Source organism: Rosa chinensis, chromosome 5 (genome assembly GCF_002994745.2).
Source record: "Rosa chinensis cultivar Old Blush chromosome 5, RchiOBHm-V2, whole genome shotgun sequence".
NCBI classification, from domain to species: Eukaryota; Viridiplantae; Streptophyta; class Magnoliopsida; order Rosales; family Rosaceae; genus Rosa; species Rosa chinensis.
Genome location: NC_037092.1, coordinates 82,896,930 through 82,923,146, shown reverse-complemented (window position 1 = coordinate 82,923,146; position 26,217 = coordinate 82,896,930). Strand labels below are relative to the sequence as shown.

The 26,217-nt window shown below is 38.4% G+C and overlaps 1 protein-coding gene across 1 annotated transcript; it reads right to left on the bottom strand.

Annotated features, from left to right (window-relative positions):
- Positions 1–3,334: 3,334 nt before the first annotated feature.
- On the bottom strand, positions 3,335–6,008 carry LOC112166668 (zinc finger protein WIP2). Its single transcript, XM_024303538.2, has 2 exons — positions 5,267–6,008; positions 3,335–4,033 (listed from the first exon to the last, which is right to left on the bottom strand). The coding sequence occupies exons 1-2, from the start codon at positions 5,834–5,836 to the stop codon at positions 3,593–3,595; spliced, it is 1,011 nt and encodes a 336-aa protein (XP_024159306.1). The 5' UTR covers positions 5,837–6,008; the 3' UTR covers positions 3,335–3,592.
- Between the last annotated feature and the right edge of the window lie 20,209 nt (positions 6,009–26,217).

Sequence of the window (26,217 nt, the reverse complement as noted above, 5' to 3'; positions counted from 1 at the left end):
AATATCTGCTGTATCAGTACCTAACAAAGTGCAGGATGCGTTGGGAGATCCAAAGTGGAGGAAGGCTATGGATGAAGAGATGGAGGCGTTGCAGAAGAACAGTACTTGGCAACTTGTCCCTCCACCACAAGGCAAGAAGGCTGTAGGTTGTCGTTGGGTTTTTACCGTGAAGCATAATGCAGATGGATCAGTGAATCGATACAAAGCACGTCTTGTAGCAAAGGGATTTACTCAGACGTATGGTATAGACTATGATGAAACTTTTGCTCCTGTTGCCAAGATGAACACTATTCGGGTTCTGCTCTCGTTTGCTGCTAGTTTAAATTGGCCACTCCGACAGTTTGATGTCAAAAATGCATTTCTTCATGGAGAGTTAGCCGAGGAAGTATATATGAGCCTCCCACCAGGGTATGTAGTTGCTTCTCCTGGTGAGTTTGTATGCAAATTGAGAAAATCTCTGTATGGTCTCAAACAGTCACCTCGTGCTTGGTTTGGAAGATTTTCACAGTTCATGCGAAAGGTTGGTTACAGGCAGAGCAACTCAGACCATACCTTGTTTCTCAAGCATCAACAGGGGAAGGTAACAGCTCTAATTATCTATGTGGATGATATGGTAATCACTGGTAATGACACTGTTGAGATGGATAGACTGCAGAGACAGCTAGCTTCTGAGTTTGAGATGAAGGATTTGGGTGAGCTTAAGTACTTCTTAGGAATTGAGGTAGCCAGGGGGAGAGAAGGAATCTATCTGTGCCAGAGGAAGTATGTTCTTGACTTGCTGACAGAGACAGGTTTATTAGATTGCAGACCTATTGACACTCCTATTGAGCAGAACCATGGTTTAGCTGAGTATCCAGATCAGGTGCCTACTGATCGAGCTCGCTATCAGAGGTTAGTTGGGCGCTTGATTTATTTGGCTCATACCAGACCAGACGTTGCGTATGCAGTGAGCGTGGTGAGTCAGTTCATGCATAATCCGAGTGAGAGTCACATGGATGCTGTTATGCAAATTCTGAAGTACTTGAAGTCAGCTCCAGGTAGGGGAGTACTATTTTCTAAACACAACAACATTCTTGAGGTTTGTGGCTTCACAGATGCAGATTGGGCTGGAAATATCACAGACAGGAGGTCGACATCAGGTTACTTTACCTTTGTGGGAGGTAATTTGGTTACATGGAAGAGTAAGAAACAGAAAGTTGTGGCACGTTCTAGTGCTGAGGCCGAGTATAGAGGTATGGCTCACGGAGTATGTGAATTGTTGTGGCTGAGAAATCTGTTACGTGATCTGGGTTTCATACTCAAAAATTCCATGCAGTTGTATTGTGACAACAAGGCAGCTATTGACATATCACAGAATCCAGTACAGCATGATCGTACTAAGCATGTGGAGGTTGATCGTCACTTTATAAAGGAGAAGGTAGATGCCAAAATCATTAGCTTTCCGTTTGTTCCAACTGAAGAGCAACTTGCAGATGTACTTACCAAAGGAGTTTCCAGGAAGGCGTTTTATGACTCACTAAGCAAGTTGGGCATGGTTGATGTATATGCGCCAACTTGAGGGGGAGTGTTAGTGTGAGTCATCGTTCCCTATTAGGAATAGACTACAAGGGAATATATTATTGTAATTACTTACCTTGTATATGTTGTGTAGTACAGGAGTACACAATAGTTGTAGTACGTTGTAGTACAATTGTAACCCTTTTATATACACCACAGAATGGGTGTAATAATACACAAGAAAATTCATTCTCTTCATACTGTCTTATTTGACTTGGTATCAGAGCGGGTTACCCACGTGTGCATGTCTAACGGCCACACGGGCTCCACGTCACCCAAAAGTTGTCCACGTGTATGGCTTGAAAATTCGCCACACGTGCGGGGGCGTGTTGAGAATATATACATCCCACATGGGAAAAATGGGACCTTGCCTATGGGTTTATAAGGGTTTGGGCCACTCCATCCATTGCCAATTGGTTTTGGATGTGAACCCCAGATTACTTTATCAGATAGTTGAGTATGAAAATGAAAATAGCCTTATAATTTGGGAGTATTTGGTAATTAATTTTTTTTTTCTTAATAAATAATTTTTCTACTTGTATCCGTAGATTTAAGATTTAACACAATGAAGAATTTGTTGAATAGGCACTATAGATATATGCAGATCATGAGTACTCTATGTTTTTTTTTTCCAGACGAACATGAGTACTCTATTCAGCATCAATAAGTGGAACTGATTTTACAGCACAATACATCAATAGTTTACAGACTTTGGTAACGTAAGATCAGTGAGTGCCCTAATTAGGTGGGGAGACAGAGAGAGAGATCCATCATGTCTCTCAATGCTTTACTGCTGCAGGCGAAATGGTGGTGAGCGGTACTGTGACATAACACTGGATATAACCAAAGAGAACAAGAAAAGAATATCACGGAGAGAGAGAGACAGATGGAGAGCTTATTAATTACGGTGGTTTGTATTCACTTTTTACCGGCCAGGTACGTAGCTGGGTAGCAGCTACGTTCTGTTAAATCTATGGAAGATTACGTAAAGCGAACTGTCAAATTCTGCCATTCTTACCTCATCTCATCATAAAGTGCAAGACCTAGCTAGAAGACAAAGAGAACCAAGGAGGACATGGCACCACAAGTAATAAAATCGAGACTGATCGATCCCACCCAACAGGACATACTTACAGTTTGAAATGACATTTCAATAGCAGAGAAGCTCTTTTCTCGCTTTTCCTCCTCTTTGACCACTCCACACATGTACTCTCTCTCTCTCTCTCTCTCTCAACTCATAAAGCTGCCATCAAGATCAATTATATCCCTTCCAACCTCTTTAGTACTGCTCTCTACAGCATTTTGAAACCCTAATTTCTTCTCAATATATTGAAACCCTAATTTCTTTTTTGGTCATATATTGAAACCTGGCCTATTATCAATGTATGTACTCTAACCCCACTAATTGCATTAGATCGTCTGAACTCAAAACTAAAGCTACATGAGGTTACCGGCATTTAATGTTATCTCTGAATTAATATTTGTCCACAACAAAACTAAGACTTGGATACTTTCACGTAACTTTATCTTTTTCATTGCCTCTTTACATAAAGATCGATGATTGTTGAGGGGAATGGTTGAAGATTTGAAGGAGTAAGGAGTCTAATTAATGACTAAAATTTAACAAACACTATGATGGTATTGCATGAAACATGAAATGGAATTACTTCTTCTGATCCGCTTCTCAACGTTACTAATCATCTCCTCAAAATTCTCGATCAATCCCTTTTTTCTCGAAGGGTTAGTAAGAAAGAACGGAAATACAAGCTGATCAAGGTGTTCTTGTAGTGTTTACGATACAAAAATTAAGGAGGCATTACATTGATGTGTTATGAACCATTACATTACTAAGGAAAAGGAAATTGTTTAAAAGGAAAAAATATAAAGAAATAGAGAGGAAGAAAACAACATAGCTAGGTATAAATAACTTCCAAAAGAAAATTTCTTAGGTTCTTAATTATGACTTGTAAACTAGCCCCAGCCATAAACATTTATACCCAAATTACAAGAAGGCTTGCAATTAGGTGATCATCACTCATTGGCAAGAGTCATTTTCCTCAATTTCAGAGGCTGCATCATCATCTTCTTCTTCTTCAAAACAATCAATGCCATAAGCTGCATGGCTTTGTCCAAAAGCCTTGATATGATCCTTGAGAGACCTCTTGTGCTTGAAATCCGAGCCACAAGTGCAGTACCAAAGCTTGCCGCAATTCTTCTCATGGGTTCTCCAATCACCTCTCACCGCAAAAGCCTTGCCACATTTCCTACACATGAAAGGCTTGATCCCATGTTTTCTCTTGTAATGGGTTTGGAGGGTTCTGAAGTCTTTGAGAGGCTTTGACCTAGGATGGTCAATGTTGTTCCTGCAACCTGGTGCACAGCAATAGCAAGGGAGTCTAAGCATGGCTGTTGGTTGGGTTCCTCTTAGGGACTCTGGCCCTTTTCTGTATTGAGATCCATGCCCCCACATATGCATCTACATACATAATCACATCATAGATAATAAGCAACAATATTTGGTCACATAACAAACTGATTAACTTGCTTGTTCGATCATAATCTGTTTATGTACATTCCAATTAATGCAAAACAAATTAGCAATGAGTGCTTGGAGCAGTCTACAATTTCACATAGTGGCGTTATGCAAAGAAACATAAAGAAGGCCTTAATGAAGAAAATTTAAAGGAAGAATTGATCCAAAAAAAGCTGAATTTGTGAAGGTCTTTGATTGCTTGATTCTTTTAAGACTTCTTCTTCTTTTTTTTTTTGAATAACTTTTAAGACTTCTTTGAATAGCCAAGAGTGTAATTTTTGCTTTTTAAAACATGGGTCAGTTAGGAGTTTGAACCTGAAGAAAAGATAAAGCAATTATGGCTTAGAAAGTTGGAGTTTGAATTTCTTTTCATTCTTCTTTGGGTTTAATTCCAAAACTGGTACTACTCTAGCTAGCTCATGGTGAATCTGTATGCGGTATAGTATAATTATGTGTGATTTTCAAAATATTATTATTAGTAGGTGATTGTGCTTTCAGAGTTTGAATGGTTACTGTTCATAGTAACAACTTTGTTTGCTTTGTATTATCGGGATATGAACATCTCATCTGAAGCCCTGCAAATATGTGATATCAAGTACACAGACTTCAAGGTGCAAAAAGCACAATTGCTGTGTTGTTCAATCACATAAAGAGGGTGCTGCTAGTGATCCTAGTATTTATTCTCAGACTGATCAGAGCAGGTAGCTTTATTATATTTTTGCTCTTATTTTTTCAATCCCCAAAACCCACAAATCTGCATTCAAAAGAGAGAGGAAAAAAAAAAGAGTACTAGTGGTGCTGATAACATGATTAACATCACAAGTATCAAACCGGAAATTACACAAAAGAAAAGAAAAACATGATTTAAAGTAGCAAAGAAGAAAAGGGAAAACCCTAAGGACCCATGTACTCTTTTCCTCCAGCATAATATATAGAATCAAAAGTTAAAGACTAAAATCAAGCTAGAAAAGGAGTGTACAATTTTTAAGATATCTAGGTAGATAGGAATGGATTTTCTCTTTCTCAGCAAAATCAAAAAGCTAGAATACGATCAAAAACAGAAAGTAAAGCTTTATTTTTTTCCAACTTCTTTCCCTCTACCGAAGAAATTACTTAATCATCATATTTGGTTCACATAGACATGAAAGGCAGAAATAATTAATAATAATATTATACCTGCATGTTATTGTATCTGTTGAAGGTCTTGAAGCAAAGGGGGCAAGAGAACTGGGTTGGACCAATTAAAATTTGAGAAGGTGTTGGGATCCAATACTGGCCCTTGTTGAGTCTGTTTGAGACATACCCAGGTGAAGAAGCATTAGGAGTAGTGACTGCATCTTCTCTATCTGCAGATGAGATCTCTGAGGAGGAGAGCCTTGAGATTAAATCAGCAGCAGAGGTAGGGTTTGGTAGCCCTAAATGCAAAGCCACAGTAACAGTTTCCTCTTCATCATCATCATTATCATCAGCATGCTGATCATGATCCTCAGCTAATTCATCTTGATGATCTCTTTTAGGGCTTAAGCTGAGTAGAGGAAGGGCTTCTTTCAAAGGAGGAGAGGGAGGTGATGATGAAGATTGGTGATGGCTACTGAAAAAGCTATTGCTATTGTTGTTAATCATGTTATAATTTGAGAAAGGAGCTTGATGATGATGATGAAAATTATAGGCAAGAGAAGGTGTGGGGGGAGAGAAGTTGAGATTGAACCAACCATTGAAGTAATTAGATGGGTAGGGATCTGTCATGATCTCGGAGAAGAGAGTCGGTTGAGTTTTCTTTTCTGGGTTATTGTATACAGCGCTTTATAGACACACAGAGCCGGTGTGGGAGAACAAGAGAGGACCAAGAGGTAATAACAAGGTGGAGACTGAAGAAGAGACCGATTGAACAAAATCATCAAGTAGTACTGTAGTAGTAAAAGAAGAGAAATAAAGGGTGAGAAGAGGTTAAAGATATGTCAAAAATCAAGGCTGGTTGATAAAATCAAACACCCAACAGAGTAAAAAGGAGCTGAGACAAGAAATCACTTGTGAGGTGTGACTAAACGGTGACAAAAAATGTGCTAAAGCTAGAGATGAGAGAGAAAGATGATAATAAAACCTTGGGACTTGAAAGGACAAGTAACTTAATGAACACTGTGTACAGAACGGTGTACAGTATATGGACACTGCACTTGTACACTCTGCAGAGATGGAAAAGATGGAAAAGGAAGTTACCTTACTAACCCTATACTGGAGCCTTAATGTAAGAGGATAAGAAGGAAAAAGAAGGCAACAAAGACAAAGTTTGTAATTAAGATTTGGACTTTGGAGGCTGTTCCCCATTATCCCATTCAGAGAGAGAGGTTTGTATAATGTAGCATCACTATACTTCATGTTAAGTTTTCCCTTGTAAATGAATGAAGTTGTAATGATATTTTACTGTGCAGTAAGCTTTGGAAAACAAAGAGGTTATACTTGAGGGTAATTTTAGATCCGAACAACCCAGCATTTGCTTTGGTGGGAGCGCCATTGTCGGCTGTGGCTCCCTTGGAGTAAACCTCATCGCTGTCTACCTGTTTCATGCTTTTACATGCACAATATATTCAACAGCAACGAACTGCTTTACTCTCTCGCTCTCTCTCTCTCAACTCTCTCAACTCAATAGGCGGTTTTTAATTAACATTTTTCTTTAGACTTCAAGTCGTTGGCGTTCAACGGATGTATAACATGATATCAAAATCTCGATTAACTTTTTCATTTATATATAAAGTCTTTCCAATTTCTTAAAGAGTAGTGCTAGAGACATCAAATATTTATACCAAATTCATATACCGAATGATGTGGTAGGTGCCAACTCATTAAAAAAATTGCTAACATAGACTTTCTCTACTAATTTTTTCTTTATCAAAAAATTAAAAATCAAGAAAACCTAAAACCATTGCAAAGTCCCATATATGGCCGCCATCCTCATCGAGAGGAGATCATCTACCATCAGACGTAGATCTAGTTGGTTGGGTGAGGCTTTTTTCTCCATTTTCAATGTTTCACTCATTTCACTCACCTTATTCACCTGTCTTGCATAATATTTTTGGAGGACTTTTTTCTTCCAATAAGACTATTGGGGCCTATTAATCAACACTCCTTGGGTACCCCCAAGCTCTAAATGACAAAGCAACAAGGATCCTCCATCAACAAATATGGTCAGGCCAATAGCCAATAAGTCACAATTAACTGCAGACATAACACGATCCCCAATTGCTGGCACTGAATATAGCCCAATCTCCAATTGATTCTTTAATTCAAATTTTTAAAGTTCAAATGTCTCGAGGAAATCATGAAAAGAGAGGGAGTAAAAGAATGAGAAATGAACTTTGGTAAGTTTGGATGGCTTTTAATTAATTCATCTGACAACAAAGGCAAAAGTTTTAGCACTTTTTCATGCTCCGGTTAGGAAGGGTGAAGCAAGAGTGGGTGCAAGAATAGCGAAGAATGAGTGGATGCTCAAATGTATAAGGAAGAAGAAAATTAATGGTCTAGGTTTAATCTTATTTTGTTTTTAATTTTTTTTTTTCAAGGAGAAGCATAAAATTGTATTATTTCCATATCATCACCATCTTAGAACCAAAATTGATGACATAGCAGGTGCCACATCATTTGGTAATGAGTTTTGGTATAATTTTTTGGGATCTCAAGCATTTTCCTTTCTTAAATTAACCTTCAACATCCGTCGATGACTTGATGTCGTCTAGTTGGCTAGCGATTACGATGTCAATGTGGAGATGGATGAGGCTTCACTTAGATGGCCAACTTTTGTATATCGCTCTTTTTACTCCTAACTTGTTAGAAAGAGATTAGTGAGTTGTCTTATTACATTAATGTATTGATAAATTTGGTATACTAATTTGATACAAAGGTGCACTGATTCATACATTGGTAGACTAGCTCAGTCTGATTTCGACCTAAACTGCAATTGTAAGGAGCTAATAATTGCTATAACAAGTCTACCGCTAATATTATGATACAATAATTTACTATAAAACTTTCTCATACTGGTTAGCTTGACATTCATCAAATATTTATTAATTTACTATAATTTAAAACATTCATTTTGAGTTATTTTATGTAATTTATAAATACATTTAAACCATTTAATCTTCATTTAAAAAATAATATAAGTTCAAAATCAACTAAAATAGAGAGCACTAATACATACATATTTCTAAAATAGCTTTCTAAAATAGAGAGCACAAAATTATCTATTTTGGCTACAATTTGACGAAAAAATAATTAGTATTGCTACAGATGCTCTTATAGACTATTTTAAAACTTATACATAAAGCTTATTTTGCTTAATTTTAAATTTTGTGATAAATTAATTGAATATACTATAAATGGAAGTGGTCATCAGATTTATCTATTCTTGCATTATGCATAATGTAAGAAAAGAAGAGAGTTATCAACAATGAGAAGAAGTGACTAAATGGTCATCAAGACCTAGGCAACTAAGTGTATTTTCAACAAATTTTATATTTTGACTTCTTAGCTATTTTGGAGAGCATGTTAAGTTTTTTTTTTCCTAATTTTTTTTAATGAATTTTAGCAGCTGCACTAAACTTCTAAGAGCATTTTTATGAAACTTTTTATTTTTGCTCCTTAGCTATTTTCGACAGTATATTTAGCTTTTTATCTATTTTAGCAGCTGCAATAGACTCATGATTGGCTCTCTATTATAACTTTGGAAAATGATTGTTGGCCTCAAATGAGGCCTAAAATTCTTGAGAAATTTTTCTATGCTACAGTTAAACCATGTCAGCATGCTAATATGGTTTACCTTGCCAATGAAAAATTGACACCTAGATTCATATTTTATTTAATTAAAATACAATTGTTTTTTTATATTCTCAAAAGACCTTTTTGGGTCTTTCATCATAGGCTTCCTACCTCTAAGATCTGCACTTTGTCCACTTGATAATCCCAACATCTCATCTCAATATCATCGTCTTCTGCAACTTTATTTTAAGAATAGACAAGCTAATGCATGCTGTTATGAAGTGTGAACATGTAAAGCATTCTCTGAAACCATTTATTAATATTGATATGCAGTTGTTTTGATGGTTCATTTCATCAGTATACTGGGCAATCTCAAGATGCATGTAGTTTGAGCTTTATATTGTTTAATAATTCGTGCACCGTGTAATTGAGATTTCTGGGCTAAGAGGAAGGGGTAAATGGTAAGTGGTAATTGAATCATTTGATTGTTTTGGACTTTTGGTAATCTCATCGATGAACACAGATCTCCGCCGTCGTTCTCCTCATTATCCCATCCCATCCCATCCCAATCCCTAGCCACTGCCATTCCCACCCACTCCGATCATTAACTCTCCACTTCCTCTCCACCTCCTCTGACCCATTGACATCGCAACGCGGGACCTCCAGCTCTAGACTCGTCGCTTATGGACCTACACCCTCACCGCCGCCAGTTGCATCGTCCTCGGCTGCTTACAGGACCAATTGGAATTCTACCTCACCCCCACCAACGCTATTGAGAAATATGCCCCAAACCTTAGCAAAAGCGAGTTTAGCCTCCAAAAAGATGATTCAAGTAATTATACCAGATTCCTGCATGATTGATCTCCACGGAGATGGAGTCGCCATCATCGGTTGCTTTCCGCAGGGATTGGGTTAGAACTTAGAAGATGAAGGAGAACCTAAAAAGGTCTTTCCTCAAAATAGTGAAACAATTGAATTTTAATTAAACTAAAGACGAGTGTACGTGTTATTTTTTTCATTGGCAAGGCAAACCATATCAGCATGCTGACATGGTTTGACTGTAGGATAGAAAAATTTCTCAAAATTCTTGGCCTCAATCCTAAGTGTCATGCCATGTCACCTACACACGTCATCTATTAGCCACATCATGTGATGTAATTTTTGAGAAAAAGATCATCTTACCAAAATTTGATAGCTCTAAATTATTTTACTTTTTTGTCCTCTTCTTTTCATTACACTCACGCTTAGATTTAAATAACAAATCTTTTTCTTTTTCTTTTTCAATCAAGAAAAGAATTTTTTTTCCTCCTTTTTTTCATTCTAATCATGCTTAGATTACAATTGATTATTGCCCACACCAGATCATGTTGAATCTCAATTCTCAAAAATTTCTCAACGTGCAAATATAAAGAAAACTGCAAAAGCAAATTAAGCATGATACACATGTAATTCGATCTATAGATTTGCACATACATTCAGGGCTATATATCAAATCTCTTCCAAAAACACATTATATATGAATTTTTTTGGGTAAATGTGGATTTCATTGATAGCACATGCCAAGTTGGCCATTACATATCTTTATGTTGTCTTCGAACTAGACAAATCAAGAAGTTGTGGTAAGAGAACCACAATGATACATAGGGATAGACCACATATATCCAAACTAATAGTTTACTTATTAAAGCAAGCCTATAACTATGAAAATTAGGGCTGTCAATCGGTCGTGTCGGGTTGGGTTCGTGTTGAGTCAAGGTATTTGTCATGTCGCAAAGAGACAAACCCAAACCCAACCCATTTAATAATCATGTCAAAAAATTAAACCCAAACCCAACCTATTTATTAAATGGGTTACCCGTTTCCAACCTGCTTAACCCATTTAATAAATAGGTTGTGTCGTGTTAGACAAAATGACATATGCGACCCATTTAACTAAAACAAATGCATAAATTGATTAAATTCGCTAAAAACTCCACAAGACGGAGAGTATAAATAATTATATATAATTCATAAATAATTAAATCCAATAATTATAAAGCAAAATATTTCAAATTATCTAATCTTATGATCAAATACTCCCAACGTCTAAAATTTCAAGAAGTATAGCATAATCGGGTTATACGGGTTCACTTCGTGTTGGCGGGTTGACCCGTAGCCGACCCATTTGTTAAATGGATCATGGCGGGTTGACCCATGGCCAACCCGCTTTTTAATCGTGGGATTCAACTCGCTTTATTTTATGCGGGTTTCGAGTCGTGTCGGAATTGACAGCCCTAATGGAAATTCGAAGATGTAGTATATAGGCATAGCACCACATAATTAAAACCTACATTTTTTTCCTTTCCCTTCAAGCTAGGGGAGGGATATTTGGTGGTCGACAACATCACTCCATCTTGGCCAACATCTACAAGTCGCCAGTGTCAGGATAGAGAAGGTACCCTAATACTCCAGTTTGATATGGGTCTCCAGATCCAAAGTTTCCCAACTTCAGGGGTCTAGAAACCTTGTTAGGACCAAATATTTCCAAAACCCAAAAACCAGGGACTCCACTTTGCTATGGACACCCCAAAAAGATATGCTCGCACGCTGAATCCAAAGGCCGAATCGGTAACACCTAACTGCACCTCCTCCGTCATATATTCCGGCCAGCCCAGCAACCATCATCCGACCCACTCTGGCCAATTTGCAGGTGGTCTTGTGGTCACCTTCACCACCGAATTTACTTAGAAGTTGGCATATAAATTTGAGTCCAAAACTCCAAATACAGCCCAACCACCGCACTGATCTGGGCAACAAGGCATCTGTGTGTTCTCTGCATCTTCGGCCAAGATTGGAACCACTCTGACCAAAACACATCCTGGGAATTGTCCTCTATGAATCCATTAGACGAAGCATCCAGTGAATCAAGCACATATGTTGCAGGCTTCATCCCTGCAATTCACACTGTGGACTCAAGTCCGTCGTGAGCGATCCAGATTAGCCGCACCAAAGCTACCTCTATAGAATACGTGGAGGTTGGCGTAGGGGTCGTGTTTGGCTAGAGCAGAATTGATGTTCTCAGAGAAGTGAGAAATCGCGACGGTGAAGTCATCGACGGAGTAAAAGGCTCTGACCTTGGCTTTGACTTCGTCGTTGAATTCTTGACGACAGAGGTTTGGACGACCATCAAGGTCACCATAGATGTCAGCGCATAACCCAGACCCAAGAAGTAGGAGGATGCTGATGGCAAGGATATATCAGAGGAGTCGATGGTAACCAACATTGAAAAGCATTAGCGGTGGAGCAGAAGACTTGGTTAGAGTTTTGGGAGCCAATTAAATCCATTAAGTTCACTTGGTTATTTATTTTTAGTACCAATGTTTTAAAACGCTGAGGCGTAGGGCAAGGCGTTTTTCGGTGAGCCTCAAGAAGGCGTTCGCCTTGAGGCGTAAGGCGTAAGCCTTACGTATGAAAGAGTAAAAAGACCTATATTGATGTAATTATAAGAGTAATAAATACCACATTGAGAGTAACCCAAAAGGACATTATTAATTGTCATTTTCAGGGAACTTACATTGCATTTTCTTAGCCAGTAGCTACTTTGATGGTATTCAATAAGATTATGCTTTCTTATTAGAAGGGTTCCCATCCTATGGGGCTGATAACGTGTTCTGTTTGTCTTTTGTAAAGAGAACTTGATTGGGGAGGGGGGCTATGCTGAAGTTTACAAGGGGACATTGGAAGATGGGCAGATTGTCGCAATTAAATGTCTAACTAGAGGTAACCCAGGAGAAATGACAGCAGACTTGTTATCTGAGCTTGGTGTTATAGTTCATGTTGACCACCCCAACATAGCAAAACTATATGGTTGGTATATCATTATGAATCTTTTACATCTTAAATTCCTCTCAATTTCACTGACATTCCAATTATCGGTTCGCTTCTTTGTCAAATTTCTAGGCCCGAGAGAGATACCAGACTGGGGCATCAGATATAAAGAAAATGCAATTCACCAACTGTAATTTAAAACACAGTGCCACTCCAGCATATCAATTAACACTCAATGACTAGTTCGAGCAGCATATTATGACTAGTTCATAAAAAATCCCCAAACTTCAAGTCCAGATTACATACAACTTCAAAGTTCCTTACTTTAAAATCAACCCATCAATAAATGATGCCAAAAAGTGAGACACTTAGATACTCATTAAGAGCAGCCCAGAATCAATTGGAATCATACACTCATTTTTCAAACCCAGATACATATATTCCAGAAAAGCTAGACATGAACAACTCAAACCCAGATACATATATTATTGACATTACCAAAAACTTGACATTACCCAGATAAATATAGCCTGCTGTGAATCAATTGGAATCATACACTCATTTTTCAAGATCTATAATGGAATCAATTGGAATCATACCTTCAAATGGCCTGCTGCAAATCGAAATCCAAAACCTTCAAATTGACTCCTAACTCGAACTCTGAGTTAGGGATTGAATTTGCTGCCTTTTGGAAGAGAGAAGGTCTGAATTTGGCTCTCCCAACAGGGAATGACAGAACATCGCGACCTAGAGACAGTTTAAAACACAATCCGTTTCAAACGACGTCGTTTCTCTTTTGTTGCTGCGCCTGCGCCTTGGGCGTCGCCTTTCACGCCTTTCACGCCTTGTCCGACGCCTCAGCAGCCTCATCGCCTACCGATCGAAACCCACTCAATTTCAAGCCGGATTTCCGCCTTTTGAGCCTCAGCTTTTTAATTCATTGTTACTACATGAGAACAAAAGCATTGACAATAATTTTAAAACATAATATAGCAAATTGTTAGAAATAATACTTAGGATAGCCAAACTTAGGGTAGCAAATTGGTAGAAATAAAACTTAGCTAGCAAATTGGCACTATAATAAAATATAGGATAGCAAATTTGCTATTAAGTTTTCATGTAAATTATATACATACTAGCTTCATACCCGTGCATCAATACAGACTCACAAAGTCACGTAAAAAAACAAAGAGTTGATTAATTTTGGTTTATCAGTTTATCCACTTACTTGGACATGAAAATTTGAAATGAATACAGTTATCTATCTTATACTCACTCACTACCCACATCTCTCTTCCATTATTATCTCTTTGTTTATTTTCTTTTGTTTATTTCTTTTACTTATTACTATAATAACCCTTGTATTTATTTGTTTCAATTAACTCAACAAGGGTAACTAAGGTAGTTCAAAACTTGGTGAAGCTTTTGAGGGCTTCACTTTATAGTAGTAGATATATATATATATATATATGTATGTGTGTGTGTGTGTGTTTTTTTTTTTTTTTTTCATTAAAAAAAATGGGTGAGTGATATTAAAATCACATTTTACTTGGACCCTGAAAAATATTAATATTGATAGGCCATATCAGGCCTAGGTAGAAGATGAATAGATGATGTTCCAAATGTGGGTGGAGGAAATTGATTGATATCTGTTTTCAAGTACGAGCATTAACAAGGGGCTTGCTTTTATATAGGATATAAGAGCAACTCCAACAGATTCCCTATATTTTGATTTTTCTCTACTTTAGGGAAAAATGAGCCTCTTTTGCTCCAACAGATTCCCTATAACTATCTTTATTTTAGGGAAAGTGAGGAGAGAGAAAACCAAATTCCCTATATTTACAGCAAACTCCAAAATTTTAAAGAAGAATATGGAGATTTTATAGATTACTGTAAACTAGGGAATCTGTTGGAGTTGGAGAAGAAAAATAGGCTAAATGTTTGACTTTTGCTTCTCTATAATACAAAAATTATAGGGAAGCTGTTGGAGTTTCTCTAATGATATATAAATGTACATACGAAGATCGAGTAAGGTGGCAATCAACTTTTTGATGTTATAATGTGAGCCTAACTGTGTATGAACAAACTTGAGCATCAACCAGATTATACGAAATACTTGATTTCTACCTATAACCATACGTACGTACCTTGCCTGCACTTTTATTTGTCAAGCTTCTTGTTTAGTGCTTGGAATCTTGTGGGGTATCTATCTAGTCTATGAATGTGTTCAAGCTAGCTAGCTTGTCTGTAAATTTCCAAAATTCTTCATTTTTTTTTTTACACACAGTAATGAGGGATTGCAGGCTTGTGTCATTATTGTTGTAAGGCATACGTTTCCAATTTCAATCCTTGTCTTACGAAGAAACATTATTACGTTGGAGTCAAGGTTCTGGCTTCAAAACTCTATGTAATGTTCTAGAAGAGTAATACGTTGGCAAAACTCTCCCATAAAAGCAGAAGGAGACTCAAAGTTAGTTATTGATGCTGTGAAAGGAAGAATACAACCTCCTTGGAGAATCCGTAAAATTGTTCAGGACGTACATTTGGCTTTTAGCCTCTAGTTTCAATTCCATTTCCTTTAATCATGTATTAAGAGAGGCCAACTTTACAGCTTATGTTGTAGCAAATCTAGGTCATAGTTATATTGATGGTCTGCAATGGACCTCCATTTTACCGAGTGTTTCAGTTGCACTCTACTTTGAGGTTGTAAACTCTGGATGCCCTAGAGACTTCCACTTATAATCATAGTATTTTCGCATAAAAATAATAATAATAAATAAATAAAACTCTCCCATAAAAAAATAAAAAATAAAAAGAGATTCATTTTTGAGAAATTTTATTCACACATTGCTAAATGATAGATACACATCTCTTACCTAATACACAACCTATTAACTTTTTTATTTTAATATTTTACTAGAAACACAACTCCAAACTTCCTAAACTATCCTCATTCACAATACACAATATCTTTTCATTAAATGTATATCCTTTTGTTTTTTGTTTTTTTTGTTCAAATAAATTGAGATAAATATCTGGTAAGAGACTACCTTTTTTTTTTCTTATACAAGAGAGACTACCTATTGCATTCCTGCAATTGAAAAAAAAAAAAAACGAGACCCAAAGAATGGCATATTACACTAGAAGACTAAGCATCAATTCCTCAATGGCTCAATGTTAGAGTTTTGGTAAATCACATGGTCATCACTAAAGTTAATACAATGACACCCAAAGAATGTTTTAATTGCTTTTCACTTGTTGGGTTGAACATACTCAAATGCCAATGGGGAATTGTTTGTCATTGAGGACTTGACCAAGACAATATTCATATGCCAATTGTTGAGATTTGTGAACTACTGATGATGAAATTGGAGCGAAAAAAATAATATATCACAAGAGTTCTTGAGGAATTTTTCAACGGTTTTCACTTGCTCTTATTTGTCCATATCATTTGGACAGTTAATACATTTTTGAAACTAGATTGATAAGAAGGCTCGATTCCATGCATGCTAAATTATTGAGAATCAAATTCATGATATCCATCTGCGGTAGACTTGGAAAAAAAAAAAGCACATATTTCTTAATTCCAACTATGTTTCTTTATTGTTAATATATAGGGAGGGAAAATTTCACAAACAGTACACCAAGTAAATGCCACTAATAATTCTTATACATAAAGTTCCAAACCAATTATTTCGGTACACGAAATCTTAAACTCGACCCACTATGAGTACACGACGTCATTGACGCCGTTAATTTGACACCAAAATGTCTATTATGCCCTCAGTTCTCTTTCTTATGTTTTTTTTTCTGTTTTTTTTTTTACCAAAAAAAATGAATTAGAGTGTGAGAGTACCAAATTACCCTTTTCTGCAAGGTAATATTTAACAGCGTCATTGACGTCGTGTCTACATAGTGGGTCGGGCTCAAAAGTCCATGTACCAAAATGTTCAGTTTGGAACTTTATGTATGGAAATTATTAGTGACCTTTACTTGGTATACTGTTTGTAAAATTTTCCCTAATATATATATATATATATATATATATATATATCTTTTGGTAATTTAACTTATCCATAAAATGTGATGTTGGGTGGGTAAAAAAAAGGAATATGTATTTAGTATTTAGAGGTGTGTGAATAAAATTTCTCTTCATTTCTGTTGTCAAATGGTCATCATAAGCCTCCAATAAATATTAAACAAAAAGACTAAATTCTGCTTGCTCTCTGTATTTTTTTTTTTTTGGAAAATTACTGGTCCCCCCTGTACTTTGGGTGCGTCAACAGTTCCGTCCGTAACATCTTAATTTTAACAAGTAACTCTCCAGACATTCAAATCTCATACAATTTGGTCCAAAATGACCATTTTACCCCTCAATTTTTTTTTTTCCCTCTCTCTCTTCTCTCTCATTTTACCTGTTCCACCTCCTCACCCGACTCCACCATTAAAGGCTCTTCACTGAGCTTTTGAACCCCAATTTTGACCAGAATCTCGACTCCCTATTCACCCACTCCTCAATGGGTCCGGCTAGTCCATTGTTCGGTTTCAGCTACATTGACTGAAGCACTTGACCGGTAACCTGACAAGTCGGTTCTCGGCGGTCATCCAAACATCGGTCAAACCAGTACCGAATGGCTGGCCGCTCGTACGTCTGCGATGACTGGAGCACCACCGGGTTTCTCATCACTTCCTTCGTCAAAGGACAAAGAAAATTCTTGAATGGAGATATTTGAGTGTCGTCTTCGAATTCCAGGCCCTTCCTGAAATCGCGTTGCACTACCCAATTCCCCACAATCCTTTCCAACGACACCAAAATCCAGCGTTCTGACGCCAAATTCGAGCCTGCGACGTCATTTCTCAGGATCTTGATTTTCTTGGACAACTCGTAGTGATTTTCAGGGTCAATTCCAAGAGCTCGAGCCAAATCCATGATAATCGCAATCTCAACGGCTTTGCTGGTCTTTGTTTGCATCTGTTTTCCTTCTTTCCGAAGCGTGTAGTGAACTCTCTCTTCGTTCTCTGTGACCTAAATTTTAATACTGAAGTTCAATTTCGAAGAACAATGAGAAATTGATTAACAGAGCTTGGATTACTTCACTTACTTTGAATTGAGATTGCTTCATGTCTCTGGAAAGATAGACGATTTTTTTGGGGAGATCGGGGAGGTCTTTGACTGTCGAGTCGAGGAGGGCAAGCCAGCAGGAAACGACGACGGTGGTTTCATTGGGGGATTTGCAGAGGGAGAGGTAGTGGATGAGGATGAAGATTTTGCCTTTGGAGTAAAACGACATCGTTTTGAGGGTGGCCCTGAGGTCGACGGCGATGCCCTTGAGGGCGGTGAGGAAGGAAGGCAGGAAGGTGGCGTCGGGTGAGGAGGTGGAGCGGGTAAAATGATTATATATGAGAGAGAGAGAGAGAGAGAGAGAGAGAGAGAGAGAAACTGAGGGGTAAAATGGTCATTTTCGACCAAATTGTATGAGATTTGAATGTCTGGTGAGTTATTTGTTAAAATTAAGATGTTAGGGACTGAACTGTCAACACACCCAAAGTACAGGGGGACCAGTAATTTTCCCTTTAAAAAAAAAAAAAAAATCCGTTCAATCCTTCACCTTTCAATTTCATCAAAATACTCCTTACATCTGCTTACCAAAAAAAAAATCCTTACATCTCATCCAACAGGTCCATCCATTAACTCTCCATTCAATTTGGACGTTAGCTTGCTGAAGTAGCAAAAACCATTCAGGCCAAATCAGCTCAATGAGGGCCATTGAAAGGGTGAACTTACCATTCCAACCTTGTTTCCTTTTCCTCTTTCTTTTTTATTTTTGTTTTTTTAGGGAAAATTTCACAAATGGTCACTCAACTATGACTCATTCGACACTTTGGTCACTAAAGTTTCAAATATATCACTTTGGTCACTCAACTATTACATTGTCAATCACTTAAGTCACTTTGTTAATTTTTTTCATTAAAAAAAATTATAAAAAAATACTCTTTGGGTGGTTAAGTGATTGAAAATTTAATAGTTGAGTGACCAAAGTGATATATTTGAAACTTCAGTGACTAAGTGTCGAATGAGTCATAGTTGAGTGATCATTTGTGAAATTCTCCCTTTTTTTTTTATTCCCAAACAAAATCTAAGACTTGATCATAGTCAAAAACCTCGTTCAACAGCTACGAACTAAACCTAAACAGAAAAGCCAGAAACTCCCCCTTGTTTTCAGGCAAGAACTCAAGTACTCAACCTCACCTTTCTTTCGCCATTTCGGCCAATCAAAACATGAGCCCACAAAAGTAAGCAGATCAGACGCATATGTAGGCAATAGATGTGCTTAACAAGAGCGAGGGATTGAAAAAGACCTCAATTATGTAGAAAATCAAGTCTACCTACAGTGATCTATCGCTGACTCACACCACTCTTTTGGTGCACCACCTAAACAAAATGAAGCAGAGCAGCGAGCTCCGTTTTTGTCAAGAGCAGCTGCAGATGATGGTCTGGTTCAGTTTCAGGTTGGGTTAGGCCTTGGAGCTCCGGTTAGGGTTGGGTTGAAGACAGCTCTGGAAGGAGTGGATGGCATCGAAAATGAAGTGAGAGAGAGAGAGAGAGAATGGTAGAGAGGATGAGAGTCAAGGGTGAGTCTAATTATGTGGATTAGCATTTCGAGAGAGGCGATTGAGTTATTAAGTCTTAGATTTCGTTTGAGTATGATTTTTTTTTCTTATTCATTTGAAGCGCGGTGGATAGAGAAAGTTTTGGTACGTATAAGGAGCTTCTCATTGAAAGAGCTTTAGACTGAGAGAGGGAGAGCAAGCGACTTCTCTGAGATCACCAAACCCTAGCTAGCTACATGTCATGGCAAGGGATTTCAGCAACCCTATAAGGGATCAAACACATCTATCGGGAATCCGACAACAGCAGCCCAATGTCGACTTCTATCGATAAGTCATTTGTTTCCTCTTCAAGATTGACAAGTCAGGACAATATCAATCCATTGGTCCTGTTTTTCTTTCCCTTCTACTTGTAGGCAGCATTAGCTAGAGTTTCAATGTCGAAGTTCAAGAAGCTGCGGGCTTTGATCAAGAATGGATGAGTGGAAGACATTTACTGACCCCGGCATCTGTTAGGAGATTGTCCTATGGTGAAGGCTCAGAATGGGCATAGTTCATTAAGGTATATAATGACCATTTTGGCATGCATATTATTGAAGTTTCTATTTATTAAAAAAAAAAAAAAAGTGGGTATGTAGAGGAAGAAGAAGGTAGGCAGAAAGGAAAAAATACAAGGTTATATTGGATATTTCATCATTGATATGGCATAAATCGAGCTAAGTTGGCTTGGAAGGGAATGCCATGTCATCGACCTAACACAACATTTGAATGGAGAGTTAACGGAATGGACTTATTAGGTGAGAATTGAGAGAACACGAAGTATTTTGATGAAATTAGAAGGTAAGAGACTGAACTAATTTCTTAGAAAAAGTATCGGGATGAGTAAGCAAAATTTAGTCATTTTGTTTAATATATATTGGAGGCTTTTGTTTAAGCAGATACTAAATGTTTATCCAAAATAATGTGCCAAATATAATTATGCTTATTAGATTTTATGTAGTTAATTTATTTTCACTTAATTTTGATATAAAATTTACACGGATTTTCGTGCGTCAACTCTAATTTATAGGGAAATCCGTGTGAGTTTCTGACACATATACAAGATTTTTTTATGTGGAAATAAATTTTCTCTTGGACTTTTATGTATCACCATAATTTATTCGAACATCCATATGAGTTTCATACGGAAGTCCGTGTGAATTTTTGCGACCCCACTTTTAGAATATATTTCACATGGAAGACCTTGTGAATATAGATTTCACACAAACATTTGTTTGTATTAGAGTATTTCTCATATAGAATTCAATATGTGTGAATCTCATCTATGTGGAATAACTAGTTTTTCGAGTAGTGAGGATATCACTTCCACCCAATGGTCCATGGGCAATAAAAGGGTAGGGCAAAAAGAATTTGTGAGAAATTTTGAACTAAAAGGGGGAGGGTGGGGGAACTCTTACCACCTTACTTCTTCATAACTGGAATAAGGGGTTCTCCATAGGCGGTGAGTTGCCGGAGAGTCACTGAAGCTCGATTTTCATTGATTATTTTCCTTTCTTTGAAACGTTTCCTAAGAAAATAAGGAAATGCAATTGTATAATTTCCTTGGAAGTTCATTTTCATAGTTTTTGGGTAAATTGCATAAGAAAATTATGACTCAACAAAAAGCTCCCTTTCGATATAAAATAAAATGGACGGACTCTCGACTGGAATACTACACTTTCACCGCTTAGCCTAGCAACATAATACTTCTATTGTTATGTGACAACCCTGTTTTCAAAGTTTAGGCTGCTCCCATTTCGCTCAACACTAAAAGGTAAAAATCCATAAATGGAAGAGTGATTAGAAGCAAACCCTAGTTTCAACTCAAACTTCTTTAATTCTCTTATCTTTTCTGTTAGTTGATAAATTGAATATATCAAAGTTTTTTTAGTGGATTAAATACTTGTTACTCCTCAAACTTTTGCCAGAAGAACAGCTTAGTTCCTCGTCTTTTAAGTTAAACTGGATAGTCCTTATTCTCTCTAATTCACAACATATCCACAACAGGCCTAAAATGACTATTATACCCTCACTTCCTTTTTTTTTTTTCCTCTCTCTCTGAGTTGGTGTAGGCATACTCCACCATTAGAGCAGACGAGTGTCCCAGACCCGATTCCCCTGTCGCCCAGTCTACTATATCCAAAGCCCCTCTCGCTACTCCCACAATGGCGAGAATACCGCCACGTCTTTTTAGTCCACCCCCGTCCTCAGCCCTGTCGACACCCCTCACCACTCCCAATCCTTTGTCGGCCGCCACTCCCGCACTTCTCCGCCATCATATGATTCAAAAAACAAACTGTATCTAAATTTTGATTGCTATACCAACATCAATCCATCACATTATCACCTCTATAGAAAGCTAGACAGGAACAAACGCTAACCTAAAGCCAAAGAACCCGACTTGGTGCACGATCCAGAACCCAGCCCACCACTGTATCCATAACCTCGACCTATCCAACAACTGCCTCTCCAGTTCCTTAGACAAAGGTCTGAAAAACTGTAAGTAATTGCATAGACTAATACTCAACAGAAACAATTTCACTTGCAAAATTATGAAATTGTGGCCGGAATTTTGTTCGATATGGAAAATCTCCTCCAATAAACCTCTCCAACAACGGCTTCACTTGATCAGTGCCGGAGGATTTCGGCGACCTGAAGTCTCTCTCATGCACACTCAACCTCTCGTTCAATCACTTTTCCGACACGATTTCAAAATAGCTAGGAGATTTACCAGTGACAGTGAGCTTCGATTTCTGCAAAAATTAATCCCTGAGTTCCCCAGGTAATCCAAATTCCTTACCCAGATCCGATAACAACACGTAAGACTGTGATCTTCATCATGACGAAGGTGGTGATCTGTACCGGATATATGGGGGGGGAGGAGAGAGGGGGGGGGAGGAGAGAGAGAGAGAGAGAGAGAGAGAGAGAGAGAGAGAGAGAAGTAGAAAAAATAAAAATAAATAAAAAGAAAAAAAATTAAAAAAAATTGAAAAAAAAAATGAAATGAAGGGTATAATAGTCAATTTGGACCTATTGTGTGAGAACTAGAGATAATAAGGACTATCCAGTTTAATTTAAAAAAACAAGGGACTAAACTATTTTTCAGGCAAAAGTTTGAGGAGTAACAAGTATTCAATCATTCTATAGTTATATAATATATATCTTAGGAATTTGATTTCTATTATCGGGTCTTTCATAATTCGTTGTTGGTTCTTAACTGCACCAAAAAATCTTATAGTGCATTCATCTGCTGTGCTATCCAATGTTTATTGTAGGTTCATCTAATAATTTTCTTTTAGGAAAAAATTCTGCTAACTACCTTGTACTTCCAAAGGTTCATCAGTTCAGTCTTTGCACTTCTAATTTAATCAAAAAAGTCCTTGCACTCTCCAATTTCATCAAATCGATCTATTCTGTCACTACTTCGTCAATTTTAGCTGTTAAAGTGCTGATGTGGCCGGATGAGGTCTGATCTGTAAGTTTTGTGGGACCTTGTCACACAAAAAATTTCCAAACTACCCATCGACTATATCTCCCTCCCCGTTCCTATCCGAGCAACATAATTCCCCAAAACCCCGTTTTCACTCTCTGAAGAACCCTAAAATCAAGGTCCAGGCCAGCTCTGACCTCTATGTGTGGCCGACGGGGCAGATCATCGACGAGACTGAGCAGGTACTCGAGAAGGCTCTGTCTTTAGTCCTGAAATGCCATACCAACGGGATAATGAAGTGGGTCTTCACCATAATCCTGGCGGCTAGTTCAGGAAAATGTCGTCGCATCTCGAGACTTAGCTCGGTGACGTGTCTTGGCTGCTCAGAGTCTCGGCTCCGGCGGATATCCGGGAAGATGGGTATTTGGGCCCACTGCCAATCGCGACCAACAAGCCCATTCTTGGCCTCATTTGGGAGCAGATCGCTATTCTCCACACCGGTTCGCTCGAAGACCGATCCCCACGTCGCTAGTGTCTTTAGCCAAGGATAACTTTAGCCAAGGATAACGATAGGTATGGAAAGCTAATTATTGAAGAAGGAGGAGTTGGGCCCTTGTTAAAATTGATCAAAGAGGGCAAGGTTGAAGACTAAGAGAACGCTGCCAAGGCTCTCGAGTTATTAGGCCGGGACCCTGAAAGCATGGAGCACATGATCATTGCCGGAGTGTGCTCAGTGTTTTCGAAGATTCTGAAAGAAGGGCCGATGAAAGTTTAGGCGATGGTGGCGAAGGCGGCGGAGTTAGCAAGGCATTACCCGAAATGCCAGGATCTGTTTGCGCAGCCAACATTATTCGATTGGTTGTGAGTCATCTTGCTTTCGAGACAGTCATATGAGGGAGATACAGTCGATGGGTAGTTTGAGAATTTTTCCTGTGAGAAGGTCCCACAAAACTGACAGATCAGACCTCCTCCGCCCACGTCAACACTGTAACAGCGAAAATTGACAGAGTGGTGACTGAATGGATCGATTTGATGAAATTGGAGTGCGAGGACTTTTCTGATTAAATTAGAAGTGCAGGGATTGAACTAATGAACCTTTGAAAGTACAGGATAGAAAACAAAATTTTTTCCTTTCTTTTATATCGGCTAGCTAAAAAGAAAAATAGTTGGGGCATCTTATGAAATGTATAAAATATCTCAAGCACCGTAAACTTAAGCCCTCGAGGCCTCGAATTCTCAGTGGCTTGTTAAGATGTCTCACTTTGATGATGCATGCAATATATCGATCATCAAATAACGCATTTACAAATCCTATTGTAAGAAAAATTTGTCGTTGATTTGAATAGCACAACTTAATATCACGTACAGAACCATAGAACATCGATCGAGTATTTTTGCTAATTCCTTTTCTGGACCTAGTAGATCAAATTATGATAATTAACCTGCCACCTACTTTGAGTCAAGTATCACTATCCAGAAACTGAAAAATTAATCCCTTTCTCTATCACATTGTATACCACTCTTGCAGTAAGAGAATAAATATGCATGTGAGTGACTAATAACAAAATTCAAACCACATGAAACATGATCTGTAAGGCTAGGCAATGGCTAGCTAACCAGAACCTTGTGTACAAGATAATAACTTACATGAGAAACTCTTCATTGTGTAATCACTTCCATTCAATCAAAACTAAACTACCAACTGGCTCTCAACTGATGGAAATTATTCTATGCACCGACGGTGTAAGTGACCCAACACTCTGAATAATCTCTCTTAAATGTCTAACTATAATGCAATATGGGAGTAGCAGATGCATGTGTGTTCACATAAAAAAGAAAGACCAAGATGCAAAAGTGATGCATGCACAGTAAATTTGAACATGTATGATTTATAGCAAAGAAGCACCAAGCATATTGCACTAGTACTGGTGTTAGCTTCGTACTCTGGAGAGTGGAGACCTCCTGGTATTGTATTCAAACAATCTTTTACTCAGGAATTGCACATCCCTATTCACAACTTGAAATTCAAATACCACGACAAAAACATGCACGTACTCATCTTCTCGAAATCAGCTTGACAGCCGCTACTTAGCGAGCCCATGAATTTGGACAACACCATGCAGACTCTACGACCTCCTTGATCCACAAAACGGCACTGTCCTCCTCTATGAGGAGGCAACATTTCGTTATCCATGGTTAGCTCCAGAGGTTGGATGCGTTTCAGAGAATAATAACCGTCCTGCGACATGAGGATGAGGTAGACCTATACGGGCACGATCTGTTTCAATATCATCGTGGCGGAAAATTACGAATCACCCTCGCCGCCGTCGACGCCTACAGAAGCAGTGTGCTGGAACAAAGTACAAGGACAGTTGCAAACATTGCGAAAAGAAGAGGCCTGCTATGTACGTTTCTTCCACTTTTTGTTGTTAATTAGGGTTAGCCACGTTGTAAGGTAACGTGATATCGTGGCGGATAAAAAGAGGTTTGTGCGCACAATTAAATGAGGAAAGTGCTGCTCGGCAATAAAGTTAAACCGGCGGGATAACTCGCCATACAAGTAGTCTGGAACTCTGAATGTAGATGGAGGCTCCGGTCGAATACCTCGAAAGAAAAGCTCATTGATTTATCTACTGGGCACGGCTGAGTGCGAAGAGTTTGCCGTCCAACTCCACTAATTTTGGTTTCTTCCAACTCACAGTAGCACCAGCCAATGTATTTTTCTGTTTTTCCTTCGGGTGTGGAAAAGCCCTCAAGTTGTCCTGCCCTTGGGACATTATCATCGCTAGAAGCATAAGCCACTTGGCTTAATGAATTGGTGTTGGTGTCCGAAGATAAAAGATCGCTCAGTTTGATTGCTTTGATAACGTTAAGGAAGGAGAGTTCATTATAAGTGCATATTTGAATGTTTTTTTAATCATAAAGCTACCAATTAATTTTTTTGGGGCCGTGACCACTTACCCAATTTTAACCAAAAAATTCCCCACTTGCTCCACTAAGAGTTTTTTGACCCCATTTACCCAATTTAACTTCTACTGACATAATTACCCTCATTTTAATCTCTCTCTCTCTCCCCCCCCCCCTCACCGATCTATCTCTCTCTCTCTCTCTCTCTCTCTCTCTCTCTCTCTCTCTCTCTCTCTCTCTCTCTCTCTCTCTCTCTCTCTCTCTCTCTCTCTCTCTCTCTCTCTCTCACTGAACTCCGTCACGCTTGACGAATCCGGCGACCCAGACCGCAACGACTTCTCTCTCTCACTCACCGATGCTCAACCCAGGCCTCCGGCGACCCAGGCTTCTGACGAATCAGATCGTCGATCTTCCAGTGCCACTGGAGCATCTCCACTGGTTGTACATGTCCAGGTCCATCGGGTTGTCAGAGACCCGAACCGTCGGGACAAACTGCTCCTCCTCGCCGGGCACGTCGGGTGCTATGGTCGTTCTCCTCCTCGCCGTGGACGACGTCGATCCGCGTCAGAGCTTTCTCCAATGA

What these genes read in the sequence shown, in the direction of transcription:
- LOC112166668 (XM_024303538.2), bottom strand. Translation starts at nt 5,836, where the DNA reads ATGACAGATCCCTACCCATCTAATTACTTCAATGGTTGGTTCAATCTC. An exon ending in ACAGATACAATAACATGCAG is followed by an intron (nt 4,034 to 5,266) that starts GTATAATATTAT and finishes TTATGTATGTAG; the next exon opens with ATGCATATGTGGGGGCATGG.